Source organism: Megalobrama amblycephala, linkage group LG17, assembly GCF_018812025.1.
Source record: "Megalobrama amblycephala isolate DHTTF-2021 linkage group LG17, ASM1881202v1, whole genome shotgun sequence".
Classification (NCBI taxonomy): domain Eukaryota; kingdom Metazoa; phylum Chordata; class Actinopteri; order Cypriniformes; family Xenocyprididae; genus Megalobrama; species Megalobrama amblycephala.
This window is the reverse complement of record NC_063060.1, coordinates 29,486,582-29,502,067: the sequence shown is the minus strand read 5'-3', so window position 1 is coordinate 29,502,067 and position 15,486 is coordinate 29,486,582. Positions and strand designations below refer to the sequence as shown.

Genomic DNA, 15,486 nt, shown 5'->3' with positions numbered 1-15,486 from the left:
ATAATAATATCACATTTGAAAGCCCCTTCTGTAATATCTGTTCCCATCGTTTTTACTTAAGAGAGTTGCAATCATCCATTTTTAAAAATGTTCTCCTAGCCACAGGTACAGTAATTGACCTAACACACACACACACACACACACACACACACACACACACACACACACACACACACACACACAAAAAAAAAAAAAAAAAAATATATATATATATATATATATATATATATATATATATATATATATATATATATAACCATGTTTATTGCAAGGTCAAATGTCTTATGGTAACAATTAATTATTTATAAATGAATCTGTAAAGTTTTGGCTTTTGTTGTAGTTTAACTTTAGAAAAGTGTGAGAAACAGCTAGAAAATATATGTTGCCTCAAATCTAAAGTTTAACTGTGTTAATTTATCTACTGTCCAGTAGATGGGGCAATAAACAAGTCCACTGAATTTGCCACTAAAGCGCCTGTCCAGTTTTGTATCCGAATAGATGACGTATGGATAGGGATGCCTCGCCCCTGAAATGAAATGTCCAATAGTGCTCTGAGTTTTTAATTCTGACTTTCCAAGCAATCAATTTGATTGGATGTGGCATATAGAGTGGGCGGAGTGCGGAATAAAACCTTATATATACGTTGTGCTCTCAAGATTAGCTTACAATTGACAAACTCATAGTAAAAACCTATTACACGGTGGGTTGGAGCAACGGCGTGAACGCTGGCGCCTCACGGCTAGTAACGGGGTAAGATGAAACCCTTTCCTCTGCCTATGAAATGATTCTGAGAACTCTTTTTGAGCAAATAAACTCCAGCCCATTACTTTCTAAATGCAACCACATGCAGCTCAGAGGTAGGTTACTCGGTCAGCTTGATTAAAACAGCTACTGATAGCTTGTGAACTAATACTAAACAGATTGTAAACATACATAAGACTTGTCAGTTGATATTACTCGATTTTAATAGCAAGTTAATACATTTGTTCCATGCCATATTTCTGACTGCTGACTCTTGCAATATGAAAAAAAAAAAAAATAATAATAATAATAATAATGGAAAAATTGTATAAGAGCTTTTCTCTTCTCTCGTAGTCATCTCTATCTCTGAGACTCCAGATTGTCTGTCTCTCTGGAAGAGTGTCTGAGCTCATATTAATGCTGTTTTTATCTCCTTGTGTATGCAGGAGTCATCTGTTGCACGACCACCTTGAGGTGATCAGATCAGAGGTGATAAATATTTGATTTAAAAGAGCCACTGCACTGATTTAGGCACCAAACTGAACTTCATCATCTAACCATTTGAAAACATGGTGCAAAACAAAATCTCAGAGGTCACAGGATTCCATCGCTCCTTCAAGGTTGGTTACTTGCTATTCTGACAGAAAATGGTTTAATGGCCTGAATGAATGTAAAATGGCAGACTTTAATTTGTAACACTTGACAGAAATGTTCCTGTCTTCCTGTTCCCAGGGGCAAAATCCTTTCAAGACTGATGAATTCATAGATTCGGAATCATCCTTCAAGTTAGACCTCTCCTCAAGGCCTGGTACAGCTATTTTGCCTCCTGTTTCATTAATATTGACAGTTATTGTCATTCTTAATGGTTGACGTATACTGAGGAGGTAGAGATAAGAGATATCTCCTCAAGAACTCGTTCTGTGTTAGGCAAAGTTCATAGTAGATTAGAGGGACGAACTTGCCACACATTGTTTATCTTAACTGTTTTTTTTTTTTTTTTTTTTTTTTTTTTTTAAAAGACATGCCATCCAGCAAGCCCATTGATATCCCTGATGCCAAGAAAAGAAATAAGAAGAAAAAAAGATGCAGAGCCACTGACAGTTTCTCTGGACGTTTTGAAGGCAGGCTTTATTTGTTTGTGTTTTGTAAATTCTGGAGCCTGGAGTTGAGCTTCACTGTCTGTAGAGGGAAAATATAATTTATAATTTTTTCTTCTTTACAGATGTTTACAAACTGCAAAATGAGGTTCTTGGAGAAGGGGCTTATGCTGTTGTACAGACCTGCATCAATCTGATCACCAATAAAGAATATGCAGTTAAGGCAAGTATCAGCACCCTTTTTTAGTGTTAATGTTAATGTTAAAACGGCACGTTGCTAAACTAATTATCACTGTTCATGTGGCTATCAAATAATTAGTCTTATCTATGTACAGGTTAAACTCCAGTTACAAAGCAAAATACCCTCCTCATATGATTATTTCTCTGATTTTTGCTATCGCAATACCAGATCGTAGCCAGATCAGGCTTATGGTAGTTGCCAAAGTGTGTTAAGTGATCTGAGCTGATCTTGTGACGTCACTCACTCTTGACACACTGTTGTTTTAAACCAAGTTAAAGTTTTAAGTGAGTGAGCAATGCATAGATAATGTGCTTAAAACCAATGAGAAAATAAAGCTTAAAGGAGGAAGCAAATCAAAAGGCTTGTTTTAAGCCGTATGTATGTAGTCAAATAACCGTCTTTAGAGTGAATTCTGCTACAAAAGTTGCATCTAAATCTAGGTAACTTTGGATTGCGCATTGTTAGTATCTTGACTTAAATTTGCGTTTACTTATGAACACTCCATAAGATGTTTGACACTTGGTGTATGTATTAAGGCAAGCAAATTTTGGCTCCGAGTTATGTGTCCTGCCTTCAGTGTAGTGTGTTACATAAGAATATGAGGGAGGTTATGCTGGAACAGATGGCTCTGTATCAGTGTTTCAGGTTTCAGCCCTCATCAGGAAATACCGGACACTAGCTTTGATTCACGGTTGTTTGAGCTGTGTTCTTATATGCTGTTTTGTTTGTGTACTTCTCTCTGGAACATTGGCCTTCCAGCTACTGTCCTGCTGCTGCAGCTGTGAAACAAAAATAAATGACTATAGTGCCTGTTCAGCAGAGAAACTTCCTCTTTTCAATTGTTGTTATTGTGTAGCAGGACATGTAATCTTTGAAAAAGCAGTGTGGTTCCTCTCGTTACATCTGTTTGACCTCTAGTAGATGGAAAGGTAATATTATGGAATCGGAGGGTACTAAATAAAGCATGTGCATGACATTCATGTGGCATTTCATAGGAAATGTTCTGTAACCTACCAAAGGAAACACAAAATTGAAAACAGCAGGTTCTCCACATGGCTGATGTCATGGAATATTGCTAAATTCATATTAGCTGGTGCTCTTCTGGAAGTTGGAGAAAGTTTGTAGTTTCCCTGTTGAGATCATTTGTAATTTGCATCCCATTTGATGTAAATTGAGGTGAAAAGTTTGGAAATGGGGGCAGCACATCTTGTAAGCACAAGCCCTACAGAAATATACACTACCGTTCAAAAGTCTGGGGTCAGCAAGTATTAATTTCTTTTTCAAACAACATCAACAACAAAAAAGTTCTGCAAGGATGCACTAAATTGATTAAAAAGTACCTGTTAAAACGTTTATAATCTTACAAAATGTTTGTTAAAAATGAATGCTGTTCAAAAAAAAAAATTTTTTTACTTTCTAATCATAGAATCCTGAAAAATCATGAATTTCCATTTAAAGTATTACTCGGCAGAACCGTTTTCAACAATGATGATAAATGTTTCTTGAACAGCAAATAATCATATTAGAATTATTTCTTAAGGATCATGTGACCTTAAAGACTGGAGTAATGATCCTGAAAATTCAGCTTTGCATCACAGCAATGACATTTTTAAAAATATATTCAAATAGAAAATTTATTTTTGATCAAATAAATGCAAACTTTTTTTTTTCTTTTTTTTTTTAATTAAACCCCCCCCCCCATACGTTTTATGTGATTTGAAGCAGTGCTATCTAAATTAACTGCTATACCCCACTTATCACAACATTCCCAGTTGCTGATGGCCTAGTGATGGATCTCCACCCAGTAAACAAAACCATGTGGCATGATTTGGTTTTAAGGATTTTCATCATCTTTTATGGTGCATTCTCCTTGGAAGTTCGTATTTACGAGTTGGGAAGTCATTTAAATCCATTTCGTCAGAGCAAGATGGCTGTGTACCATCTTTTAATTAAAGGTGCCATGGAATGTTTATTTACAAGATGTAATGTAAGTCTAAGGTGTCCCCTGAATGTGTCTGTAAAGTTTCAGCTCAAAACACCCCATAGATTTTTTTTTTTTTTTTTTTTTTTTTTTTTTTTTTTAACTGCCTATTTTGGGGCATAATTAGAAATGCGCCGATTCAGGTTGCAGCCCCTTTAAATCGCGCGCTCTCCACCCCCTGGGCTCATGCTTGCCTTAAACAGCATAAACAAAGTTTACACAGCTAATATAACCCTCAAAATGGATCTTTACAAAGTGTTCGGCATGCATGCGTCGGGTTATTTGAGTATATAATAAATATATATTTATTTGGATGTTTACATTTGATTCTGAATGAATTTGAGGCTGTGATCCGTGGCTAACGGCTAATGCTACACTGTTGGAGAGATTTATAAAGAATGAAGTTGTGCTTATGAATTATACAGACTGCAAGTGTTTAAAAATGAAAATAGCGACGGCTCTTGTCTCCGTGAATACAGTAAGAAACGATGGTAACTTTAACCACATTTAACAGTACATTAGCAACATGCTAACGAAACATTTAGAAAGACAGTTTACAAATATCACTAAAAATATTATCATAAATCATGTCAGTTATTGCTCCATCTGCCATTTTTCACTATTGTTCTTGCTTGCTTACCTAGTCTGATGATTCGGCTGTGCACAGATCCAGACGTTAATACTGGCTGCCCTTGTGTAATGCCTTGAACATGGGCTGGCATATGCAAATATTGGGGGCGTACATATTAATGATCCCGACTGTTACGTAACAGTCGGTGTTATGTTGAGATTCGCCTGTTCTTTGGAGTCTTTTAAACAAATGAGATTTATATAAGAAGGAGGAAACAATGGAGTTTGAGACTCTCTGTATGTCATTTCCATGTACTGAACTCTTGTTATTCAACTATGCCAAGATAAATTCAATTTTTAATTCTAGGGCACCTTTAAAGCTGCAGTCTGTAACTTTTTTTTTTGGTTAAAAATGATCCAAAATCAATTTGAGCAAGTAAATAACCAGCCAGTGTTCAAAACTATCTCTTTACCTTAGCCCGATTCACAACAGTAAGCTTGTAATGTTTTATAATAAATCGATACTGGCGGATTTCCACAGGAATGCAGCCATTCGTCTTTGCATCATTACATCACATCTGTAAACAGAAAGAAAGGAATCTCTGCATATAGGATGCTGCTGGTAGCGGATCATTTATAGCCTTTTCTCACAACAGCAGCTGTTATTATTATTATTATTATTATTATTATTATTGTTATTGTTGTTGTTGTTATTATTATTATTATTATTATTATTATTATTATTATTATTATTATTATTATTATTATTAAACTTATTATTTTGATGGCTGATTGTAATCCAGAAAGGTCCAAATGACAATCATCAGTGACAAATGGAGATTCAGCTGTGGTCAAAAAACAAAAGACTTCAGGCTGCGAAGTGGCTACAGAAATTGAAATCTACTGGTAATGCTAATACACACTAAATACATTTTCACGCAATGCTTTTGTTAACATTAACAATTTGAGAACAAAGTATAATAACAATAATAATTTGCACGGTTTGATGTGACATAAGCTAAGCAATCGTTAGATTTAATCACCATTAGCAGCGCGATTTATTGTGATGCTTCTTCCCTCAGTTGGTCAGAACAAAAGTGGCAGACGTATTACTTGTTCAGATTACATTTTCCGGTGAAATTTCCTACTACAATCTGTGATTACGAAGTACAGTATCCACAACGGTATGGTGACTGAGAGCAAACATTAGATTCATCCGCGCTGAGGAGCCGTATCGATGCACAATGCACGTAAAGATAATTCTGCATATAACTGCAAACAGAGATGACTACTAAGAGGCAAATCTTACGGACTGCAGCTTTAACAAAACAAAAATACAGCATGGTTTTTAAACTACATAGAAAATGAAGAACAAAGAATGTGCATCAAATGTGTTTTGCTTAGCATTGTAATATATGTAATTATATTTTGTGCAGGCAATTAGCTTATTTTGTTGTAAAAAAAAAAAAATAAATAAAAAAAGCCTGACAATGTCACTGCTAAATACCTATAAGAATTGTGGTATTCTGCCATTCTCAGTGACATGCCCCTTAAAGAAGAACCAGTTTCTCACTACTATGTACGACTTTGTGGTAGTGTTTATGTGCATTCAACTCGTAAGTACAATCTTTATGACATGACTTGAACGCTACATTAGTCAACCCTTCGTTTGTGATTAAGAACCTGCCACTACGTTGTACATTACATATGCCCTGGGTGCCCTGAATGTTGTGAAACCTGATCATCTGTCTAGCCTGCTGGCTTGTAAAGCCTGATGACCATGTGGTGACCTGCTGAATCAGTGGTCTGAGATGTTCTTTTGTAGACAAGCAGTGGCGTGTCATCTGTGTGCTTGCTAATCTCCCACACATGCTGTGCGTGGGTGATCCACAAAAGGACACGCAGATCTGTCGCCTCAAGCTGAATACTGAGATGAAGTGGACATGTCTTGAGTTTTACCACTTAAAAGCAAATGTGTACTTAAAGGGCTGTCTCCAGGTAGCAAAAGAGCCCATCAAAACAGACTCATTGTGTTCTGACCTTGAATTGCAGAACTTTGTGTCCTTCCTTGGGTTTGTATTCGGTAATTAAGATGATGTTTCAATGTTATACAGATAATTGAGAAGAGGCCGGGCCACAGTCGGAGCCGTGTCTTCAGGGAGGTGGAAATGCTCTACCAGTGTCAGGGCCACAGGTATGGAAAGCTATGTTTGAGACTATTGGTCCTTTCTGATACTTCGTTTAGTGCGTAAAAATGAATCCAAGATGGTGGACAAGGGGAGAGAAACTTCACTGTTTGTAAACTGTGTTAATTAAATAGTTTGAATGTAATTAGAAGTGGATTACTTTTACCTGAAGTTGTGTATCTTTTATTCTTGGAGTATTATGCAGTTAGCTTAGCAACATGCTAATGGCAAACTATAAAAATCAATTGTGGGTTGAGTCTTATGACTGTTAAGATGCTGCTGTAGAAAGTTGCTGCCTACATAGACATCGCAATACTGCTAACTAGGTTTTGGAACAAAGCTTGTGAAGCTCATTGAGAATCCTTTAAGATGACATGTTACAATGCCTAATGTTAATATAATTTATCATCACAGAAACATTTTGGAACTGGTGGAATACTTTGAGGAAGAGGACAAATTTTATTTGGTCTTTGAAAAACTGAGAGGCGGTAAGTGGTGTGTGGGTATATATATATATATATATATATATATATATATATAATTTTTTTTTTTTTTTTTTTTTTTTAATTTGAGCACCAAGTCATCATATTAGAATTATTTCTGAAGGATCATGAGAAGATGAAAACTTTGAACTTTTTGATTAATCTAAATTATCAGCAATCTTCATGCATTTATTTATTTTCTCAGGTTCTATCTTGACTCACATACACAGAAGACAACACTTCAATGAACAGGAAGCCAGCATAGTGGTGCAGGACATCGCCAGTGCTCTGGACTTCCTGCATAACAAAGGTTGAGACTTTATTATTGATGCATACAATGTCTTTATGCAGTCTATATATATTACCAACATAGATTATTCATTTATGTCTTCTACTTGTTCTAGGGATGGCGCATCGAGACCTAAAGCCAGAGAACATCCTCTGTGAGCATAGTGACAGGGTGAGTCTCTCTCTGTACATGAGGAGACATGAGACATCTGAGGAGAACACACATGCACTGCATTTCTGAGCAGATTTTTGACGAATCTGTTGGGTACAGTAACATTTTGTGCTGTCTTTTTCTTTTCTTTTTTTTTTTTTTTTTTTTTTTTTTTTTCTTTTTTTTTCCTTTTTGAACTGTTGAACAAGACATGAATTGACCCGGTTTAGGAGTACTCAATGCAACACTCTTCTTAACTTGCTCTTTCTTTTTCTTTTCTGTAGATTTCTCCAGTGAAGATCTGTGATTTTGATTTGGGTAGTGGGATCAAACTGAATAGTGACCGCTCTCCCATCTCCACCCCTGAACTTTTGACTCCGGTGAGTTTAACCCAGGAGGATATTAGCTTCTTGGTTCTGTAATGCTATTAAAGTGTTTAAAATTGTTAAAACATGACTAAAAGAGCTATAGGACAGGTGATTGTAGGACAGGGCTAGGGAAAAGTAGCCAGAAACCCATTTTAAGAGGTCAATCTTTGTTCATCTTCGGTACACAAATTAAGATCTTTTTGATTTAAATCCGAGAGGTTTCTGTCCCTCCATAGAGATCTAGCTGTCCAGAAAGGTAGGAAATGCATCATTTAAGTACTCCATGTGACTCCAGTGGTTTAATCCCAATTTTATGAAGTGATGCAAGTGCTTTGTTTGCACAAAAAAAAACATAATTTACCACTTCACTTACAAAAGTATTGATCTGCAACGCTCATTCACAAGAGCACAAACAAAGCACTCATGTCGCTTCATAAAATTGAGTTTAAGCCACTGGACTCGCATGAAGTACTTTGAAGACCTCTCACACTTCATCAAAAATATTTTAATTTGTCTTCCAAAGATGAACGAAGGTCTTACGGATGTGGAACGACATGAGGGTGAGGAATAAATGTCAGAATTTTTGAGAATTTTTGCGTGAACTAACCCTTTAAAGGTTGTGAGGACTTCACATTTATGTAGCATTTGAGAACTTGCAAACACCCACACATTGAACTTATTTCCATATGAACACATTGTCACCTACATTTCATTTGGTCTTAGTGTACATGAATCAAGTCACTAAAAGTAGCCAGTGTTTAAATGCCATTTTTATTGCCAATTCACTGTCCTTGATATCAAAATATGAACAGCAGAGATAAAGGTTATTGCTTTAAAGCTACAGCCAATAAACCTTCAAGTGATCGCCTCCAGTAACTGAGTTTTGTGAGGTTTCAACATCTGTTTTGATGTGAAGTGTTACCATAGGTCACACAATTATGTCAAGATTACAGATCAAGGAATAGTAGACCTAAAGTAGTTTTATTGCCTCTGAGTCTGAATGGAACAGGCAAAGGTCTTTTAATGTGAATACCTTAATGTACAGAGAGCATAAACAAAATTCCTCATGGAGGTCTTTTCACCCATATCTCCCTCTTCCCACCACACCCTGGGGTTTTCAGACACTTTTTGAAGCACTCAAGACTGGGTTACTACAGGCTTGTGGTTTTGTACAGTCTATTCTTCCTGATGTCTACAACTGGAACAGGGTTTAGATTATAACTGCACCAGGATGTTCAAGAACAGATCCATGGCATAGTTCTACATGGCTTTTTACTTTTGTTTACAACAACTCATTTGAAATGACTTTTCCCTCTGAGGCATATCAGGTGAAATGAATTTAATTTACCAACTCATCTTGTTCCAAAACCTTAACTTTCGTTCATCTTCAAAACACAAATGGAGATGTTTTTAATGAAACCTGAGCTTTCTGTCCCTCCATTTAAAGTTATTCCACTAAAATTTGACGCTTCGAAAAATTCATAAACACATCTTAAAAGCAATCCTTATGAGATCAAGCAGTATAATCCAAGTCTTCTGAAGAGGCATTATAACTTCATATGATTAACCAATTTAATTTAGGCTTTTGTTCATACATAAAATCTGCTCAAACAGAACCTCAAACATGCTTGAACAAAAGTCTTATGGGTAGAAGTATTTGATAACAATTTTCATTTTTGTGTGGACTATCCCTTTTAAATACTGTGGTTGATTTCCCCTTAACTCTTTTTGTTGCATTTTTCACCCACAACTGTGGTTTTACTTGCTAGAATAGTGACCAGGGAAAGTCCCTGGTTTTGCCAGAGCTTAAGTCCTCTTGCCATGAAAACATTCCAATCATAAACCATCTGAGAACATACAGTTATTGAGACTGATGTAATGCCAGCGCTAACTAACAGTGGTTGAGGTCACTGATATAAACAAGATGACTTATCTTTGTGTACATCACTTGCTAATCCTAACTCTGTAGCCTACATGTTGTCTGGAAACACTTGTTTTTCCTTTTTAATGACTGGAGGAAGCGGGTGGGGCTGCTCATAAGCAACAGACTGCTTTGTGTAACACTCCTAAGATTCCTCTTGCACAGAGGAGCATTATGTAAGAGCCCAGTCATGCTGAAAGCAGAATCAGCTGGGCAATAAACTGACAATTGGGGATCACTGCTGGACTCTCGGTTTGTTGAATCACAGTGCACCACTGTGTCCCTAGTGAAAGGGGTCCAATTGCACTTCCACTATCAGGTGATCTTTTATTAGCTTCAATTGTTTAACCAATAGCTCCTACTTCTGATTACAAAGGCATTGTGCCATAAAATCAACTGGCCAAACCTCTTATGGAAAAAGCACACGGTTGCATTTTATCACAGCACACAAGTTTTGCCGGTTATCTCGTTTCCTTGAAAGTGATGCCCCTGACAGATTTACTGAGCTCTGATGGTTTGAGGGAACATGGAGTATGCTTGTGAGGTTACCAAGGCTTGGGTTTAGATTTGTCAGGGTCAGAGGGAAGGCAGTACAGCCTGATATTTAGGATATTTCAGGACACGTAGTCTCCTCCCCCTCGGTCTGCACAGAAACATCGGCATAATGTCTGCAGCTTCCTCCGTTTGCATCAGTGATTCATGCAGTAGTTGTGTAACAATATATTTTTTTTTTTTTTTTTTTTTTTTTTTTAAAACCAGACCGCTGCACTTCCATAAAAATAAACCAGTCTGCTTGTCCCGCTAAACTGCTAACCTCCTCCAGTGTTTTTGTCTGTTGCATTAATTATTTGTGCACCATTCAGGGTGTCCATTTGTATGTGTGTTATGTAACACTCAAGCAGGGTTGGGACTTGTTTATCCCCAGCCGGTGTAGAGCAGCTTAAATCCTTTTTCTTTTTTTCCCCTCGAGCAGCAACCTTTTGGCCTAGTTTCCACATGACGCAGTGCAGACAGCAGCCTGTGGTCCCTGCTGGAACAGTTGTCCGCTGACGCTCCCATGTCTGAATTGGATCAGGCCACCCCAGCTTAACTCAGAACAATGAACTTGATAATGCCTCCGCAGGTGAAAGCAAACAGGAGAGGCCTAGCTGAGGGAGTGCTGATAGTTCTGACAAATGATAGCTCTAGGTTGTGATTTGTTACCATACATCAGAACTTGTTGTCCAAACTAGGGACACTCTGATGGGATGTAGTAATGAGTGTATATGTTGTAAACATGAAGTGAAACCAGAACTTGAGGGTGAATTGTTCCTCTCTGCTCTACCCAATAGTGTATTTGTGGCATTTAAAAACCATGTGGGAGATTTATGGACTTTCCTTTGTATGTCTGAGGACTTTTATGGTATGTACTATAGTTTGTTTTATTCCTACAGTGTGGCTCAGCTGAATACATGGCCCCTGAGGTGGTGGAAGCCTTTAATGAAGAAGCTAGCATCTACGATAAGCGCTGTGACCTGTGGAGCCTCGGCGTCATCCTCTACATCATGCTGAGTGGATACCCGCCCTTTGTGGGTCGCTGTGGAACAGACTGTGGTTGGGATTGGGGAGAGCCCTGCCAAGCCTGCCAGGTACACCACACATCTAGTTTTCTGGGAAATCATTTAGTATTGAAAGTACTGAAAGTTAAAAACTTTCCGAAGAATTGTAGTATGAAAGACCCAGTAGGACCTGGTCTAGCCATCTTGTTTCAAAGTCAGGGAATGGCCTGGGGCAAGTTACTTTTTATTTCTTTTATGTTTTAACTTTACATTAGTTTGGCTAGTAGTTTTTGCAGTGGTATCGTAACAACTTTTTTTTTTTTTTTTTTTTTTTTTTTTTTAATAATAATGGAAGAGAGCAATTCAATCAGAGCAATTCAATCAATAAATAGTTATTTTGTGGCAGGGAAAATAAAAATCTAAACCACTGGCCTGACCAGACCAGTAGAAAAAAATCTCTGATAGTGATGTTACTACTTTATATTGGATTTTTAATACCATTCATCACAATGCGTCCACAGAGCATGCTGTTTGAGAGTATTCAGGAAGGCAAATACGAGTTTCCAGAGAAGGACTGGGCACACATATCCCCTGCAGCCAAAGACCTCATCACCAAGCTTTTGGTGCGGGATGCCAAAGACCGCCTCAGTGCCGCTCAAGTGCTGCAGCACCCATGGGTTAAAGGGGTATGTCCATTCCCACCCATCTCTAGGACTCTGGTGACGTTATTTAACCTAGTTAACATATATTTTCTTCTTTGACTTGTAAATTGTGTTTAGTGACCCATTTCTGTTGTCCTTCATTTTAGTGTGCACCAAACGCTGTGTCTGCATCCATACTACATCAGAGGTGGGTAAAGTGCTCTAAGTTTGAAATGCGTGAGTAATGGTATACTGTTAGCGAACATCCCAATATCTCCCACATATGTAAATGCGTGCTACGCACTTTCCTCTCGATAACAAAAATGCAACAAAAATGACTGTTAAACAAGTTCTTCAATTTGGCCAAGTCACGTCATGTTTAGAAAGCAATCTATTGTATAAAGTGCTGTAAAGAAAGCAGCTTTACTGTGTTAAACATAAAGTGTGTGCATGTCACTTTTATTAGAAGCAGATCATTAATATTCATGCTGTCCTGGCCATCAATGTCCTTTCTCCAGGGGCGGTAGTGCTCAGGACCTGACGTTCTTTGCAGGGCAGGCTGTAGCCATGAACCGGCAGCTGGCTGAGAGGGAAGAGAGCGAGGAGCAGGAGCAGCAGCAGCTAGAGAAGGAGCTCTCCTCCCCCCATCTCCTCTCGAGCAGCTCCGGTTCCATGCTGCTGTCCCCTCCCTCCAGGTCCAAGCTGGCCTGCCGCAGGAAGACCGCAGGCAGCCAGCACCGAGGGCCAGTGTGTGCTTCTGAACTGTGCCAGCTCCTCGCTCCACTTGTGATCGTGGGCGACTGTGCCTGATCTTTACCACCTTCTCCAGCCTCTGGTCACCCCTGATGAACTTTATCAGAATCTTCAACTTGGCAGTGTTGACCTCTGACCTCTCTGCCTAATTACTTTGTTGGAAGGACTCTCATGTAGCACTTGAAGCACCTCAGAGGCCCCGTGCAGTTTTGATTGGATAAAAAGGCTGTTGTGGCTGGAAAAAGACTTGTTGACGTCTGAAAGTCCCTGGAATCTGTCAATATAACAAAATGTTTACGAAAAGCGCGAGAATCAAAGGACTCAAGCTGCTTCCATTCATCTAAAGCTGGACCCCACATAAGCCATTTAATTTCAAAGCATCAGAAAAAAAACTGTTTGCGAACCCGGGACCCCCAGCAACTGAATCATTTGTACTTATACAGTCTTGCAGACTTTTTTTTTTTTTCTTCACAAAGTCACACAGTGATAATGATGGCAGACTGTGAATATGTATTTTAGCAGCAACTGTTGCTGGGACTTGAGTGGCAAATTAATTCATCATTCATTCAAGTTATTCAGGGCAGAAATTGCAGCCATGTTGTGCAGGGTTCTCTATCCTTTATTTATCAAGGACCTCATTTACAAATTTCAGTCCACTGTGTTACTGTAAAAACACTTGTTTTCTGCCAAAAGCAAATCTGAGCAGTGTTTTCAGTAGAAACCTCAGGATCTCTCTCTGAATGAACAACCAAAGCAGATTTTAAAGCTGAAAGACCCATTATATGTTAATTCATTGGTGTTTTACATGTCCTGTCCTTGCACTGGAAAGTTTAGCTTCTTTCAGGGAGGTGGCACAACTTCTGTACTTGGCCTCTCAGGAAAACAGGAATTGGTTGCACAATCATATTTCCACCCCCTTTTTGTTTCCTCCCCTTTTGACCTGAAATGTCATGTCATGCCATGCCATGGGGATTTTGAGGAATTGACAGAGGTGCATTTTCACGGCTCTGCAGCAAATTCTGAGGAAGTCTCTAGCATTTGAATTTCCAGCTCCTTGTTCACCATTCATTCAGTTAGTCATTGAACATTTCGTCAACACACGGGCTCTGTCAATGACTCCATTCACTGTTTGAATAAAGGTGATTTATTCCATGAAAAGACCTTAAGTCCTCTGTTAGCCTCCTTTTTGTGCTTGTAGACAGACATCTGAGAGAAAGGTGAAGCTTCGCAGGAAACCTCCAGACACCAATGTACTGTGCTGCTATTTTTTTTTTTTTTTTTTTTCCCCTGCCCCCTTTTTTATTTTTTATGTTAGGAAGGGAGATTTTCATCTCCCTTTTCTTTTCTTTTTTTTTTTAAGTGTTTGTCTATTTGTTTTTAAAAGTTGTTGAACTTGTATTATGAGAATGTGAGTTCCCCCCCCCCCCCCCCCTTTTTTTGGGTCCTCAATAAGTGCCAATTTACAGAACAAAGGCTCAAATTCTTCTAAAAATACTACTTGTTACTGTTGTCCCATATTTGTTGTCCATAATGACTGTAGACACTTTAATGTTTTGTTTTTCTCATGTGTATATAATGTCACCAGCAAATATGGCGATAAACCAGGAACAAAACCAAGTGCTCCTACAAAGCAAAGCCTATCATTGAGGATTTTTTTTTTTTTTTTTTAAGTTGGCGGTCTATCTTACATCTTACAGTAAGACTTTTTCTTGAAATGCATATAGGTGTTTTTTTTTTTTTTTTTTTTATGGAAACCACCTTGGATGGAATATGCTGAGTTTAGTCTTTCCTTCTGAGAAAGATCTCATTTTTGTTTTTTGTTTTTATTTTATTTGGCATTGCATTTTCATAGATGCCCCCTCTACACTCATTTTATCGACCAGTGGTGTAGCTTTCATGTTTTTTCATGTATTTTCATGTGGTTGTACCTTTTTTGTTTTTCACCTGACCCAGGGGGGCCAAAATAAAAAAACAAAAAAACATGGAAAAATGTTCAACTACAGTTGTTACTTTTATTTGTGGGTTTTTTTTTTTTTTTTTTTTTTGTTCTTGTAAAAACACTCTCATAATTGGCTACCTAAGCTCAGGGGATTATTATTTTAGGATGAAAAACAAATGGCATACATAAAGTTAATTTAAGTTGTGTTAGAGAACATCTGCGTCTGTAAATATGCTTTTAATAATCACAGGGGTGCAAATGGGTAAGGGGGGAAAAGGGTGAGAACATTGCGCAGGGTAGGGGCATGCTGTGCACAGGGTTTTTTTTTTTATTTTTTTTTTTTAAGTTTTGCTTTGTATTTATTACCCTATATGTCCAAAACAGAAATTTTTCATGAAAAAAAACAAACAAACATATTGCAACATTTTACCAAAATCAACATTTGGTTATAACCTCATATTATAAAAGACGAAGTGTTACACAGGATATTTAAGACAATATTGGCTGATTGGACTGCAATACTGTTTGCCACATCTCAGACCTCAAATACATAAAATATTATAGACATTATAGACAGTTTTTAAAGTAT

General features: G+C 37.7%; 1 protein-coding gene across 1 annotated transcript; it reads left to right on the top strand.

Annotated features, from left to right (window-relative positions):
• Positions 1 to 603: 603 nt before the first annotated feature.
• mknk2a (MAPK interacting serine/threonine kinase 2a) lies at positions 604 to 14,948 on the top strand. The gene is made up of 14 exons (XM_048163233.1): positions 604 to 750; positions 1,188 to 1,361; positions 1,474 to 1,549; positions 1,761 to 1,862; positions 1,964 to 2,061; positions 6,745 to 6,824; positions 7,231 to 7,304; positions 7,504 to 7,608; positions 7,703 to 7,758; positions 8,022 to 8,117; positions 11,460 to 11,654; positions 12,086 to 12,250; positions 12,373 to 12,413; positions 12,724 to 14,948. Exons 2-14 carry the CDS (start codon positions 1,311 to 1,313, stop codon positions 13,013 to 13,015), a joined length of 1,431 nt encoding a protein of 476 aa, XP_048019190.1. The 5' UTR covers positions 604 to 750; positions 1,188 to 1,310; the 3' UTR covers positions 13,016 to 14,948.
• Positions 14,949 to 15,486: the final 538 nt, after the last annotated feature.

Coding starts and splice junctions, on each gene's coding strand:
- mknk2a (XM_048163233.1), top strand. CDS start 1,311: ATGGTGCAAAACAAAATCTCAGAGGTCACAGGATTCCATCGCTCCTTC. Junction 6,825..7,230: donor TACCAGTGTCAGGGCCACAG/GTATGGAAAGCT, acceptor TTATCATCACAG/AAACATTTTGGAACTGGTGG. Junction 7,759..8,021: donor TCTGTGAGCATAGTGACAGG/GTGAGTCTCTCT, acceptor TCTTTTCTGTAG/ATTTCTCCAGTGAAGATCTG.